Genomic DNA, 15,396 nt, shown 5'->3' on the forward strand with positions numbered 1-15,396 from the left:
GATCATCGAAATATGCTGCGATTTAGCTTTGTTGCCGCGTAATACGAAGTCGGGCCATAAAGTTTCGTTATAACTGTCTATTAATCGTCTAAAGCAGTGCCCTGTATACGAAAAGTTCGGTTATAAGACACCTTTTTATCATGTAGACGAAAGAAACTAAAGATGGCCTCTGTAAAAAACTTGATTCTATTAATTTAAGTTTGCCAAACTTCTTTATGGTGATAATTGTAATAAATCGACCTGTCGCCATCTGCAGGAAATTATAAAAGATAATAGGCCCATCGAATATTTTAATCAGGATATTGATAAAAAAAAAAACCGGAGCTTATCTTTTCAAGATGTATGTTGCACGAGAAGGTGTGCAGAATTCAGAATATTTTCAAAATGCCCTTATGCTAATGAAGAATGTAATGGTGCATGTAGATGCTTTTTCTTTATTAACAGGTAATGAACAATGGGAATTCCGTGTTGTACCTGAATTTTTTTTTTAAAAAATAAAATTCTGTGATGCGATTATAACGTTTTACAGAACAACTCTACGTGTACATCTTACTCCGTAGTGTATGTTTGATACACAGGTCATCGTCTAGTGGGCTGTTTTATCGACTGAAATCGAAAAGACGATCGTTACAAGAATTTGCACGGAGCCTTCAATCATTTTAGAAAATGACCATAGCAGAAATGAAAATTAAAATCAAGCGTTCCATTTTGCAGCGTCATCTTTGTTGCTATCTAAAAATTGTTTCTGATCGATTCATTATTAAAAGAGCACCTTAGTCACTAGGAAAGAACCTAGCACTTGATTTGTAACAATAGCAACCTCCTATAAAGCGTTACAAAGTTCAACATGAATATCATTTACATCTGGTACATCATATAGCATATTTTATTATTCTAGCGTTTTTCGATTTGATCAAAACGAAACAGGGGGAGGGAGTGAATAGCAACTGTGATGAAGAGTTTAACTAGAATCGCTATTCTCTTTAATTTTTGTTATTTACTCAACAAAAAATGTCACTTGTACGCAGCATACACGCTTCTATAACTGTTGCGGAGCCGAAGATGATCGAAATAGACACATAAAAGCTTATAGAACGTAAAAAAGGTCTCTCGAGTGAACTTAAATTTTTTTAATCCGTATACTTATCCGGACAAGTTTGATAGAAATGTCAATCTTTCTTTATGCATGATGTTATAATCTTTCAAATGACGACTAGACCGAAAAGGCTATACTGGTGTTATATCATCCAGCAGCCTCAACCAAAAGTTAAAGGACAGTTCGTGCTCAACATTATCAGTGGCTTAACATTGGATCAGAGACTGTTTAAGTACACAGTGCTTTTTAACCAGCAACGTCAATTCCTTAATCACGATAGCATTCTTGCATATTACCATTTCAGGCCTTTACCTAAATCTTGCCATGCAACGCTGTTGTGCCTTTCTGATGTGTTGCTCTCTGTCATACAAGATTGCACGAGTTTTTATTTTTGACTCACAATCATATTGCTGAATTGTTAACCCGGAGTAAGGCTGACGGAAAAGTAGAAGACGTTCTATGTTGATAAGTTTTGCTCCTTTATTGAACTAGGACGGACGACAGCGATATAAAAAAAAGTGCAATAGCTCCTTTTCAGCACATCTTTGGTGGTGGTAGCCCCACTCTCTTTGTATAATTATTATTGGCCACAAAGAAAAAGGGATATAAAAGGGAATCTACATACATGATTTGTAACACGCTAAAAATTGAATTTCTTCAATACGTACGCCAAAAAAAAAAAGAAAACGATCCATTTTGTTGCATGCGTTCCTATAAAGTTATATTCAGGCATTTGACGTCGGAAACCTCAGGTCTCAGCTAGATAAATATTGAATCTTTGTTCTTACTTACTATAACATCCACATTTATCACCAGGAATAAGGAGTATGCACAAAGAATTCTAAGCGTATTACATTTATAAAATTTGTTAAGGAGTCTTGTATAAAGTTGGTTCAATTATCTATGGTTATCGGGAAAGGAAAAAGGACACTGGGGCGCAAAAAGAAAAGTTATATATCAAAAGTACCTTTACTGGGATCGACCATATATAATCTACTGTCCTAATGAATTAGGGAGGCACGGGAAGACAAAAAAAAAAAAAAAAAAAAAAAAAAAAAGGTACGCACGTACACACCATCATCAACCACCCACACGTAAAACCCTAATATACAATTTTTGGCATTTCAACCAAAATGAAATGCCCCCCCCTTTAGTAAGTTATCTCTTATTCTATTTCTTCTTCCCATCCTTTCAACTTATTCTGCTTTCTGAACCTTTGCTTTTTCTTTTTCTCATACTTTCGCAAGTCTAGTTTAAGTATTACCTTACCAACACACAAGTTCTATACATAAGATAACAATAATGGGTTGCTGCCAGTCTAATGAAATCCATGATGGAAAGGCTCGGAATGAAGAAATCGACAACCAAATCAAAAAAGATAAACTCAACATGAGAAATGAAGTGAAAATGTTACTATTAGGTAAACAACAACAGTCGGTAGCCTACAAAAAATATAAACAAGCATTTCTTTACAAAATGTAATACTTATACAAAATCATTGATTCTTTAAGGTGCTGGTGAATCGGGCAAATCAACCATCTTAAAGCAGATGAAATTGATCCACGATGGTGGCTATTCTCGTGATGAAAGAGAGGCATTTAAAGAAATCATTTTCTCAAATACTGTTCAGTCAATGAGAGTTATCTTGGAAGCAATGGAGAATATGGGTGTATCCTACGCCTCACCTCAGAGTAGACACCACGCTTCTATCATTCTGGATCTACCTTCTCAAATTGAGCGTGATTCACTCCCATCTGAAGTCACCTCGGCCATCAAGAACCTATGGAAAGACGAAAACTTAATAAGTGTCTTTGAAAGAAGTAGAGAGTATCAATTAAACGATTCTGCAAAATAGTAAGTTTTACTTCATTATAATTTATAACAGCATGGTCACACATTGTTATACATGAAGTTTACTTACTTTATATGGCTTTCATAATAGCTACTTTGATTCAATTGAGCGAATTGGCGATCTTACTTACCTTCCAACAGACCAGGATGTTCTGAGATCTAGAGTAAAAACGACCGGTATTACGGAAACGACCTTTGTAATAGGAGATCTTACATATCGTATGTTCGATGTGGGTGGTCAAAGGTCAGAGCGTAAAAAATGGATCCACTGCTTTGAAAACGTTACAGCTATCATCTTCCTGGTTGCTATATCAGAGTATGATCAGGTCTTGATTGAAGACGAGACCGTCAACAGAATGCAAGAAGCTCTGACCTTGTTCGATTCAATCTGTAACTCTCGCTGGTTCATAAAGACTTCAATTATTCTGTTTTTGAATAAGATTGATATTTTCAAGGAGAAGCTGCCTAGACATCCCTTGAAGGAAACATTTGATGATTTCGGAGGTAAAAGAAGTCTTTTCAAAAAGGAGAGCTTGTACGCAAGCGGAAAAAATGGTTATAAAAATTTGATCTCCAATCTAAATAACGTTCATTTCACATAATTAGGTCCTGAAACGTATGAGGCTGCCAGCGATTACATTCTAAACAGATTCGTATCATTGAATCAATCAGATTCCAAACAGATTTATACTCATTTTACTTGCGCAACAGATACTCAACAGATCAAGTTTGTCATGGCTGCCGTCAACGATATCATTATACAGAATAACCTAAGAGATGTTGGTCTCTTGTAAGCTTACACACATTCTATACACCTCCCTTATTTAAAATGCATTAAAAATCTTTCCCCATTCAAGAGAAATATAAATATATATGTATATGTATGCTTATATATATACACACCCTTAACAAGCCTTTTCTTCCCTTTTCAACCCATTACACTAATATTGCTTTTCGACGCTTTTTGTTTTCTTTCTTTGCAGATGATGTACAACCTATTTGAAATAAATAAATTAATATATCAACCTAAAACGCAGATAGACAGCAACTTCTGTTCGAGTGCCTGAAAGTATTTATTCTATGTCCGCGGAAGTGTTTCACTACCAACCAAAATCAGGTCACAACGATTTCACCCTCGCAAAGATTTCCCCCGACCCTGCCTCCCCCTCCCTCCTGTCAATCTCCACTCTTTACTTAGTTTAGATTACCTTCTTTTGTACATCAGCTTACATACACGAAATGTCATTGTTACAAAGAATCTCTCGAACGATTCCGTGGAAGAACGGTTGTCGAAATTTTAGCACTACAAGAACATCTCTTTCCTCAGAAATATCGCAGAATACAACCCCAGCAAAACCAACAGGTTTATACCAATTTTTCGAGAATAATGAAGCTTTACCCAAACAAATATGGACAGGTGAGAGAGGCACTTGGGAATTCTATTTGTAATCGAGAAAATGAAGCAGCAAAGTTTAATATCTCCAGATTAAATTTGTTGTATTAGGACGTGCTTGGAAAGCTCAAGAACTTCGTCAGAAATCATTTGAAGACCTTCATAAACTGTGGTATGTGCTACTGAAAGAGCGCAACTTACTTGCAACTCAAAAAGAAGAAGCCAGACGTCTAGGTTTGCCAAAGGAAGTATGGACAAACCAAGGCCGTGCGATAAAGGTACTAACACAACAGTAGAAATTTGATCAAAATATAATGGTAGAATCCATATATAACTCATAATGTCATATTTCGTATAGTGTCAAAAATCTATGGCTAGAATCAAACGAGTATTACATGAAAGACAATTAGAGTATGAAAAGACTTTATTAAAAAAGGACTCGGCATCTGCAACAACACCAGCATCCAAATAAACAATTTGCACACTTGATATTTATAAGCAGACAGAATCAACTCTAAAGCATTTATGATAATAAATAACAATGTGGATATTTATAGAGGGATCCTATTGATCATTTAGCGTTCATTACACTAGTTGAAATTTGAGAAGATAGCAAAGATCATTTTTGTATGGAATATCAGTTAGACCGAAAGCTGTAATAGTCAATAGATGAATAAGAATAGCATGTAAAAAATGTTTGCGCTTGACACAAGACACTTTAACAAGATAATATTGCCTACATCGGAGGCGTATGGTTTGGCTTAAAGTAAAAGATCAATGGCAGTTTGTCAAAATTTCTAGAGAACTAGTACACTGTATAATACATACTTCCGTGATTTGAGTATGCAATCGTAGCATTAGAGATGTTTGAGCAAGCGTTCTATAACCTTTCGTACTGATTTCGTTGACTGAACTTGCCACTATATGCAACATGCAGTAACTTTTTAATTGAAAAGTCTGATAAAGCCAGGCATGTCAACAAGCAAAAAGGCATTGCTGCAACTCTGAATTTAAAAAAAATCCTATGTTACTGGCCTATCTTTTAGACCAAATTAAATTGAGAGAAAAGGAAAAAGGAACCGAAAAAAGGGTCCATTTTTACAGTTTCTTTTACCTTTCATCTGTATACCAGCATGCTCGAAATGGTCAAGATGAAATCCAACGGGAAGAACCACTACTTCTCAGCTTTATTGTTATTTTTACTAGCATCCACAACTCTTGCGGATATATCAACTGTCGCGAATTCTTCCCTGCTTTGGGGAACTTACAGACCCAACCTATATTTTGGCACCAAACCGCGTTTACCTGAATCTGTCATGACAGGATTGATGTGGTTCGATGGCAAAAACTTTCAGGGATTTCAACGTAAAACCCTTAAATTCAAGCATTGATACAGCTTTGAGGAAACACTATTAAGAAAGAAATACTATTCTTTTTCTATATTGGATAGATATCCGTCATGCTTGTGATCAAGGTGATGGTATTGAGGGCTATGGCTATTACAAACATGATGGTAGAGACTTTGCATCTCAGAATATAAATGATAAACCTTCTAATATAAGGCTTAAAACCGAATTCTTGAATATACCCGGTGGAGATTGGGGTGTTCGCATCCGAGGTATACCATATAATGAGCATGGTATGATAGATCATTTTTCTTTTCAATTTCTTACGGTATTTGTGGATCTGATTAAAAAAAGTACAATTTTTCTCTTATAGAAGAGCCTGTCACATCTGTCTTGTTCTATGTCGGAATTGACGGTGCTGGTGGTATAGATATCATGAGTAAACTGGCCAAGAAGGTTGGTCGTAGCATCAGAGACATACAAAGCATTTAATCCTCGCGATTCTAATACGCAAGGTATTTCTCGTAGGGTTTGCATTCGCCTGTCAAATTAGAAGGCGACACTCCAGATTTGGGAGACTTTGAGATACAAATTGTCGATGGTAATATTGTAAACGTTTGGATGTTATAAAAAAAAACCAAAAAAAAAAAAAAACCAGCAAGACTCTTTACTAAAATAATAAGGATATTTCCCATCAAGATCCCTTAAATGTTTATCCTCAAGATGATATGGACGGGCAAGATCTTCAGTTAACTCAATGGTTTGGAAGAGAACTTCCACAAGGAACTATCTGGAGAGCAAAAGGTATACGCCGAGAGAATAAAGTTGTTTCTCCATGATAAACTTTCTAATTAGTTAACCATGCAGAGATCGTATTCGAAAACATCGTCAGAAATGCCAGAGATAGACTCCAAGGTATACAAGAAAAGGAGCAAGAGGCTCTAGCAAAGCCATTTAAATATTTTATCCTGGGGAATACGTTGGAAGAAGCTGATGGTGAAGTAGCTAATGTATACGTGTTTCAGAAAGTTTTCAAAGGCGAGTTCCAGGTAGAAGAAAATTCCGTGCTTACACGAGTTCGTATTGTCTGTGAAAAGGCTAATTTACACAAAAACTCTTTAGTTCGATGTGCTTTTCCGTTCCATGAACACAGATAATCAAATAACCAGTAAGAAAAATAGGCATTGTTTATCTACAATTAGAAAAGAGTGTATAATGATATCCCCTTTTTGATAGCTGAAACACTCAGTGCGGGCTTGCATAGAAAGGAAATCGACTTTGATAATCGTTTCGAATCTATTTTCCAACTGAAGCAAAAAGGATTTACAGATGATGAAATTGAATTTGCTCAATACTTATTGAGTAATATGCTCGGTGGAATTGGCTACTTTTATGGCTCATCCGTCATTGATCGTTCTCATCCGCCTATGCAAGATGAAGAGGATTTCAAAGGAGAACCCGTAAAGCCTGAGTTAGCGCCCCCACAGGCCTTATTTACAGCAACTCCTAGTCGTCCATTCTTCCCTCGCGGGTTTTACTGGTAAATGAAATAGTACTATTTTTTTTTTTTTTTTGTAATCACAGCTGGGTTAACACAATTAAACGCGCGTATCAAACAGGGATGAAGGCTTCCATCAGTTACTCATTGGAGCTTGGGATAATGACCTTAGTTTGGATATTATTAAACATTGGACTGATTTAATAGATGAAAACGGTTGGATTGCGCGTGAACAAATTCTCGGGGAAGAAGCACGTAGCAAAGTGCCACAGGAATTCCAAACTCAATTCCATCATTACGCCAACCCTCCTACTCTATATCTTTCTATCAAGCAATATATTGATCGCCTGGAAAAACATTCGCGGCATAAAATGTTGAATGAGATAAGCAGCCAAGCGAATCAATTCAAAATGGGTACTTTGGAGAATACCGATATCCTTCGCAATCTGCATTTAGATGATCAAAAATTAGCTCTCGATTGGCTCAAGTCAATTTATCCTAAACTTCGCAAAAATTGGCTCTGGTTCCGCTCTACACAACATGGTTATTTGGAACGTTTCGGCCGCCAAGCACCCTATGATGAGGCTTATCGCTGGAGAGGACGTACTCCTAATCATACATTGACGTCTGGTTTAGATGATTATCCTCGTGGCCAGCCTAGTGTTGGTGAATTACACGTTGATCTCCATTCTTGGATGGCTTTCGCTACTGGGCTTTTGGAAAATATTGCTGCTAAACTGGGCCCTGAATACGAGAACGATAAAAATGAATATTCAGAAATTCAAAAACACATGCTTATCAATCTTGATATTCTTCATTGGAACAAGGAAAAGCAAATGTACTGCGATCAAGCCATAGAAAATAACAAGCCTGTTCATATATGCCATAAAGGTTATCTCTCACTCTTCCCTATGAACCTTGGACTTTTGCCCGCTGATTCACCAAAGCTTGGCGCTATTTTAGATCTAATCGAGTCCGAACTATGGTCTCCTTACGGCTTGAGATCTTTATCAGCCTCCGATCCCTATTTCTCTACAGGCGAAGATTACTGGCGAGGCCCCATTTGGATCAATATCAATTATTTGACACTTCAAAGCTTGTATAAGGTAATCAAACAGTTGCAGAAGCAGTCTGTAGATATTTCTAACTAAACTTTGTCTGATGATAGAATTATATGCATACCCCGGGCCCTTATCAAGACCGTGCTCAACGCATCTATACTCGTTTAAGACAGAATCTCATTCGTAATGTTTACAAGGTAAAGGAAAGCTCAATATTGATCCTCTAAATTGAACATTTTCTTCTTCTAACCACTGTGGATCTCATCATTGATTTATAGAACTATAAGAAAACCGGATACGTGTGGGAACAATATTCTGAAAATGACGGACATGGTTTGCGTAGTCATCCTTTTACCGGCTGGTCCAGTTTGATTTTGCTTATTATGGCAGAAAAATACTAGATATTAATTTGGTGTACACTCATTCAGTATTTGCAACACGTATAGTAGATATAGTACTTTATATAAATAATGCACATTGCATATGACAATAAACGATATAACAATAAACCGCATCAGAAAAGGCTATTAAAAAGACTACGTTTTACATTAAAGTAAATATCACCTCCAACATTGGTTAAAAGCAAACTTTAATACGTAGATTTATCTACCTATAAATTAGTTGTATAGTGTTTAATTAAATTGTGTTTGATGGCTCTGAATTGTTGCTTTACAAGTGGGATCAGATTACGCGTGATGGTCTCTACCGCGGACACGTCCTCTGAAGCCTCCACGACCGCCGCGACCGCCACGACCGCCACGAGGAGAATCATGATGGCGATTATTGGTACGATTGCTGTCAGTATGATTCTGACCACGGCCATCTTGTGTATTTCGGCTTTGAAGGTTTTGAGTTTGTGCAGTATTTTGATGAGAGGGGTTGCTGACATTGATTACAGTGTTGAAAGATAGAGTTGCGCCTCTAAACTCGGAACATCTATACAAAATGTTGCCAATGCATTTAGCAAATCTTGAAGCAACTTTTACGTATTTCAGAGATGATGAATACTTACTTTCCACCAAGGTCAGTTCCGCTCATGAATGTCGAATCAAAGATAACATCGATTGTCTTTTCGCGGACACTCACCACTGTACCCTTTGTAGCAATAGGCACTTGGCCAGTCTCGCAGGCATAGACAACACGATCACCCAAAGAAAAGGTTTGATAGTTCAAACGGACTTCAGCATCGGCAGGCTTCAACAACACCTTACGAGGAACACCTCTAATGATTACTTTCTTGAGATCTAGGTTTTCATATAATTCATGGTAGCAAGTTGCAGCATTTTCAATTTCTTTGCAATATTTCTCTTCCAATTCATCTTCATCCAAACGAGCACGTGTCAAATTATTAATACCCTTATTTTTGATAAATTCTCTCATTTCATGAAGGGCCTTAGAACCATCGTCTGTCCAGCCAAAATCGGCAACACTGAGCATTCCCCCACCATTTTGACTGCTGAGCAATGCAATAAATTTAGGGAATGCTTCACAATATTCTTTGATAAGGGCTACAGCAGCTCCAGAATATTCCCAATAGCCAACAGGATGTTTGCGAGTGTACCCCAACACTTTTTCTCCACGGCCGTCGAATTTTAAGCTGAGACCTACGTTTATACGTTGACCGCTCTTCTCATTCACCGTCAGGGAGGAAGTAATCTTGGATAAAGTTAAAGGATGTATACTGAGCTTACGACAGAGGTCTTGTGCAGACACGAACTGAACCTCTAGTTCTTGTTTGCGAGTCATGTCATGTCCAAATTCAGGCTCGTGTTGGTATTTCTCATTGATAGGAACGGTCATCTCAATATCAACGTTGCCCTTGCGATGACCTACTACTGTAACTTGAGAACCTAAGAACTTACTGCCCAAGAAAAAGGCTGACGATTTCAAAGGGAAGCTCTCTTGTACAGCAGGAGCAGGCTTTTCCATAAATCGTGGGTCAGGATTGGCTACCTTGATAACCACCGTTTGAATAGGTATAAGGTCTTCCATAGAGGGGTTAACAAATTCTTTAACAAGAGCACCTTCTTCCGTTTGATGCATACCGTTCAGAGTACAGACATGGAAACCGACCTCAATATCACCGACAATTAGACCGAAACGCTTGCTGGGAAGATATTCGGCACGACCCATACGAGACTCCCAAGATTCCTTTTCCTTATTGTCCCAGAAATGCTCGAGGATCTGCTTCTTACCGTCTCTGAAGGATACGTAATACTTTTTCTCTGCATCAGAAACACCGATAACAACAGCCTCTTGCAGATAAGGATAATGAACATAGACGCTTCTGTAAAGGAATAGCTTAGCAATTTCTGCAATATTTGCACCACGGAACTTATTGTTGAGATGAATGAGGACTGATTCATTACGACTATCTTGTTGAAAGACATGAACAGAGTGGTGCTTGATTTCATGACTAAACGGAATAGTTTGTAATGAGGGAAAACCGGCCAAAGCATCTTTACCAAACTTTGCTCCTGGCAACAATCCCTTCCTGAGCTGAATCGTATCAGTCAATTGAGGAAGATGGTAGACTTCTTCACGAGCAAGACAGTGATGAACATCAGGGAAGACACCAGGCAATGGGCTGGGAAACACAGGCAATTGTTCACGGTCGATATTTTCCAGGGCTTTGTTGAAGATGTATTTGTAGCTAGGACCAGATTTAGACATGGCGACCTCTTCCTTTGTCAAACGATGCTCACGGCTTTTCATGGCTGCCAATAAACGCTTCTCATCAATGAAAGGAATTTTGACAATAGCCTCCCAATCTTGCTTCTTTCCGTTCATATCCATGGAAAATTGCCGAGGGTAGAAATCAATAATAGGTGAATCAGGATCTGTCATCAAGTCCTGATAAGCAGTAGGTAGCAGTTTTTTACTCAAGCTAGGCAAAACACCCATCAATTGCTCGAAAGGTTTAAATGGTTCACCAAGAGTGAATTGATGGTCAGAAAATCGCCCAATATTCTTCAAATCTGACATTTTCGGTGCATAATGGTATGGGAAGAACCAACCCCAAGAAGCTACACCTTCATAATAATACTTGAGAACCCATTGAATACCGACAATATAAGAACCTACTAAATCGTCCATAGCTTTGCTATCATCGATATCAATGTCCATCTTTTCCTTATAGTAACTGGCCTTCCATTCTTTCAAATCTGCTTCAAACTGCTCCTTTTCTTGACGTTCAATATCTTCCTTAGTCAAATTATCAGGAATAATCTCAGCATCTTCATATTTACGTAGCACACGATCGCGAGCGGCAATTGCTTCCTCATCGAGTTCTGATATGTCAGACTCGTTATCGTCCATGGTATCTTCGTCGGTATCAAAAGAAAGTTCGACGAAGGTGGATTTAGTATCTTCATCATAGTCAAACTGAGCAACCATATTCAAATCATCAGCTAATTTTTCCATAAATTTCTTATCACGAGACTTAAAGGGCATATCAAACTTGAGCGTAACACCTTTACGTGTTGTTTCTTTGACAAGTTCTTTGCTGACTTGACGGAAGATGAGTTCTTGCTTATCTGTAATCACCATTTTCCCTTGTTTGGCTTTCTTTTTTTCTAGCTCGTGTAGTAATTGACGTTCTGGTTGACCATCTTCACCTTTACCGCGTAAATATAGAAGGTCTGTAGCTTCCATTTCAAAAGCTTCTTTTTCTACAACCTCAGCAATCTTTGACAGTATCCTTTCAAGTCTCTCCATATTCACTCTTCCGCCATCCTGAATATACCCCTCACAAGTTGGTAGGGTTTCTTTATAGATTTTGAAAACAAGACCCAATGCACCTTCGTTGATATGCAAGTTGGGTAAATTAGGCAAGAAATCGTTACCTACAAATAGAGCCATCAAGATAAAGTCATCCAAAACACGTTCAAAATCGTAGGGAAAAGAAAGAGAAGCCCGTAAACTGTTGAATTCAAGATCCAAGTATTCCCTCATTAATGATAAATGCATCAAGTAAAAGTTTTGGCTATCCAAACTGAACAAGTGCCAGTTTTTACGTCATATATTGCAAGAGGAAAAGAGAAAATGTCAGGATCACAGTTCTACATATTGTACTCGCATTGAAACTTACGTCTTTTTCTTTTGATTCTGACGACCGAAAGATACTTCCTCACGCAAAAGAGCAAAATGAGGATCGTGGCTCAACAAGCCAAGCATAATTAAATCAGCATCCAAACCATACAAACAATGTCTGGTATTGGGATCATAATCAGGCTGTGCTTTGGATAAACGAATATACTCCATAATCTTGTGCTCGCCTTCACCAGGAACATCAGGACCTGATAGCACAATTTCCACGTTACGCCAATTGGCGTCTTCAGATACTTTTTTGTTAATGAAATAGCGAAGTTGTGCAGTTAATTTCCTCATGAATTGTGTTCCAGGTGTGATACAATTAGAGTCAAATGCTTCTACATCGGGTAACTCTTCCCCTCTTGCTAAAGCTTTTTTTCTCTCTTCTTCAGCGTCTCTAGCAGTACGGAAACGACGCGATCGTTGTTGGTTCATCTTGGCTCTGGGCGCAACACCATCAACAGCCATAAAAAAGAATTTCTTTGGCTTGATTTTGGAGAACAAGTGATCAACATAGTTGAATACCTGCAGCCAAATTTGTTCTTCAGTAATTCTGAAATGAGCATTGGTATTGTTGTTATGTGAACAATTGTGGATAATGCCATTCATGTCAAGGTATAGATTATCTTATTTTTTGAAAATATAGAAATGGTAGGGTAGGTTAAACAAAAGCTTCTGTTGCTAATTAACTGTATGGGCTTTTCTAAACTGGCTGTACGAATACCAACTGCCAGCCCATTGAAAATGCCAGGTAAATGAACTAACCGAATTCTGGTATGGCCTTGTCAGTGATCAGTTGTGAACACATAGGATAGCGTTCGCTTTTTAACGTGCAAAGAAAAAACATAATATTACTATACGGTACGCTTTCATAGCACAATATAGGTTTATACGTACCTAATCCATCTGAAAAATTTGGGAATACCCATATTAAGTTAAGAATATGTTTAAGTAATAGAAAAGATAACGGGGAGGAAATCAAATGAAAAAAGTTTCTTTATTTTTATTTTTTTTTTATTTTTTTTTTTTTGCAAAGTGAAAATTTGCGCTCTTATAAATCCACGAAGAAGCTTAACTCTGACTTAATTTCAAATGGTATGACTTTAATCTATATAGAGGAGGAGTATAGGTTAGATAAACACGGTTGGCAGTCGTCCCTGGTTAATTGTTTGCGTGTTCTTTACCTGGTAAATTGGCTATAGCCGTGCTTACTCATTGAAAACCCTAAGCCGCTTTCTTTAGCTCCGACCCAAGCTAAAGCAGGATCAATGTAATCACAACGGTTCATATACCAAGTACCCGTTTCAATTCGATCACCAATTTCAATGGCTTTCTCTTCATTTGAAGTCCAGATACTCGCTGTCAAACCATACCTTGAATCATTCATCAACCTGACAGCTTCGTCATCTGATGATACTTTCATTATGCCCAGTATAGGTCCGAATGTCTGCATAAAAAAAGTTTTTGAGTAACAATTCATCTCCACTTCAAATAAAAGAAAAAAGGAACAATGCTATACTTCTTCTGTCATGATAAGCATATCATGATTTACATTGACTAAAATTTGAGGTCCAATATAGCATGTTTCTTCCTACAGATCACGTTGTTTATATAGGTTGTGTTATGACACTTTAACAGTGGCTGAATAGTTTTCGTAACGTATCTATGTGCTCACCTTTTCCATGGGAAACACTTCCTTGGTGTTTATCAATGGCTTGGCTCCTTTATCAAGTGCGTCTTTAAGCTGAGAACGCACATTATTAGCAAATCTAATATTTGCCATAGGTCCTAGTGTTGTTTCTTGCTTAAAAGGATCCCCGAGGACATAATTCTTAATGCATATAGTAGAAGAAGCGTGAATATAAAAAAGGAGGCTTCTTCTTTCAAACCTTCGTGGGGTTTTTTTGTTTGGCTATTGTTTACCTTGGTCATAGCAACAACCTTCTCAACGAATGCATCATAGATTTTTTCATGCACATAGCAACGCTCAATTGAACAACAGCATTGTCCAGAATTGAAAAAAGCGCCGTCAATAATATTTTCTACGGCAAAATCCAAATCTGTATCAGGCAGGATATAGGCAGGATCCTTTCCACCCAACTCCATGCCACAACCTTTAAGTTGTTGACTATCACCAATAGTTTGTCTTATCTTCTTGCCAACAGCCACACTGCCTGTAAAATTGACAAATTGAATAGATGGATGCTGAACGAGATAATTCGCTTCCTTATCCTGCAAATGAACCACTTGAACAACATCGTGAGGTATGCCGGCCTCTCTTAGTGTCTCCACAAATATGTCTGCACACTGAAGGGCTTGAGGTGATTGCTTCAAAAGAACAGTATTGCCTGCTATCAAGGCGGGGATGATGTTGTTTACAGTCGTCAGAAAAGGATAATTCCAAGCAGCAATCAAGAAGACAGGACCTAAAGGCTCTTTGCGTTGGAACCTTTTCACCTTGCCGGGAATATACTCGATGATATCATCTTGAAGACTCTCCTCGGCCACAGAAATCATATAGTTGGCTCTTTCGAGGACGCCTTTCACTTCACCATGCCCGTAGCGGATGGGGCGACCCATTTGAGAGGTAATAGACCGGGCTACTTCGTCCTTCTTTTGTTCAAATAGAGTACAAAACTTTTTCATACATTCTATACGATCGCTTAAGGGTACTTTCTTCCATTGTTGAAAGGCTTGTAGAGATGTCTCTACAGCTTTATCAACCTCTGTTTGCGTAAGGGCATTCACTTCATAAACGACTTGTTGCGTACTAGGGCAGATAACTTGAATTGTGGACGATTGCGTCATTTTAAAAGTGTGAGAAAGTCCAAAGAGAAAATTCAAATTGCTTAAAAAACAATTAGAAACTGTTTGATTTTTATTTTGAAGGAGGGCATGATAAGTCTAAACCTGAAATTCACAGTCATAATCTTATTTGTTTGCTCTGTTTCTTCCAATCTTTAACTTTATAATGTTCTTACGGTTTATTCACAATCCGTATGAAGAAGGTTATCAAACGGGATAAGCGTTGTCATTATATGGTCAAGAAGCAATAAAGC

The 15,396-nt window shown here is 37.8% G+C and overlaps 4 protein-coding genes across 4 annotated transcripts; 3 read left to right on the forward strand and 1 right to left on the reverse strand.

The window, feature by feature from the left end:
- Positions 1-2,398: 2,398 nt before the first annotated feature.
- BDF20DRAFT_837795 (guanine nucleotide binding protein, alpha subunit) lies at positions 2,399-3,741 on the forward strand (the record flags this gene model as incomplete). Its single annotated transcript, XM_053079089.1, has 4 exons — positions 2,399-2,516; positions 2,608-2,950; positions 3,039-3,451; positions 3,554-3,741. 4 exons carry the CDS (start codon positions 2,399-2,401, stop codon positions 3,739-3,741), a joined length of 1,062 nt encoding a protein of 353 aa, XP_052933231.1.
- A 280-nt stretch (positions 3,742-4,021) lies between these two features.
- BDF20DRAFT_680999 (mitochondrial 39-S ribosomal protein L47 (MRP-L47)-domain-containing protein) lies at positions 4,022-4,869 on the forward strand. The gene is made up of 3 exons (XM_053076022.1): positions 4,022-4,364; positions 4,452-4,618; positions 4,699-4,869. Exons 1-3 carry the CDS (start codon positions 4,187-4,189, stop codon positions 4,810-4,812), a joined length of 459 nt encoding a protein of 152 aa, XP_052933232.1. The 5' UTR covers positions 4,022-4,186; the 3' UTR covers positions 4,813-4,869.
- A 799-nt stretch (positions 4,870-5,668) lies between these two features.
- Positions 5,669-8,646, forward strand: BDF20DRAFT_824626 (glycoside hydrolase; the record flags this gene model as incomplete). Its single annotated transcript, XM_053077912.1, has 11 exons — positions 5,669-5,705; positions 5,791-5,979; positions 6,060-6,142; positions 6,215-6,287; positions 6,386-6,490; positions 6,554-6,735; positions 6,809-6,854; positions 6,923-7,226; positions 7,306-8,290; positions 8,353-8,442; positions 8,524-8,646. 11 exons carry the CDS (start codon positions 5,669-5,671, stop codon positions 8,644-8,646), a joined length of 2,217 nt encoding a protein of 738 aa, XP_052933233.1.
- A 285-nt stretch (positions 8,647-8,931) lies between these two features.
- On the reverse strand, positions 8,932-15,145 carry BDF20DRAFT_824918 (exoribonuclease 1; the record flags this gene model as incomplete). The annotated part of the gene is made up of 8 exons (XM_053077932.1): positions 8,932-9,181; positions 9,258-12,239; positions 12,336-12,963; positions 13,103-13,332; positions 13,522-13,784; positions 13,857-13,928; positions 14,013-14,168; positions 14,261-15,145. The coding sequence occupies 8 exons, from the start codon at positions 15,143-15,145 to the stop codon at positions 8,932-8,934; spliced, it is 5,466 nt and encodes a 1,821-aa protein (XP_052933234.1).
- Positions 15,146-15,396: the final 251 nt, after the last annotated feature.

The sequence above is a fragment of the Mycotypha africana genome, assembly GCF_025528875.1.
Source record: "Mycotypha africana strain NRRL 2978 chromosome Unknown BDF20scaffold_9, whole genome shotgun sequence".
Lineage (NCBI taxonomy): Eukaryota > Fungi > Mucoromycota > Mucoromycetes > Mucorales > Mycotyphaceae > Mycotypha > Mycotypha africana.

Coding starts and splice junctions, on each gene's coding strand:
- BDF20DRAFT_680999 (XM_053076022.1), top strand. CDS start 4,187: ATGTCATTGTTACAAAGAATCTCTCGAACGATTCCGTGGAAGAACGGT. Junction 4,365..4,451: donor ACCCAAACAAATATGGACAG/GTGAGAGAGGCA, acceptor TTGTTGTATTAG/GACGTGCTTGGAAAGCTCAA. Junction 4,619..4,698: donor ACCAAGGCCGTGCGATAAAG/GTACTAACACAA, acceptor TATTTCGTATAG/TGTCAAAAATCTATGGCTAG.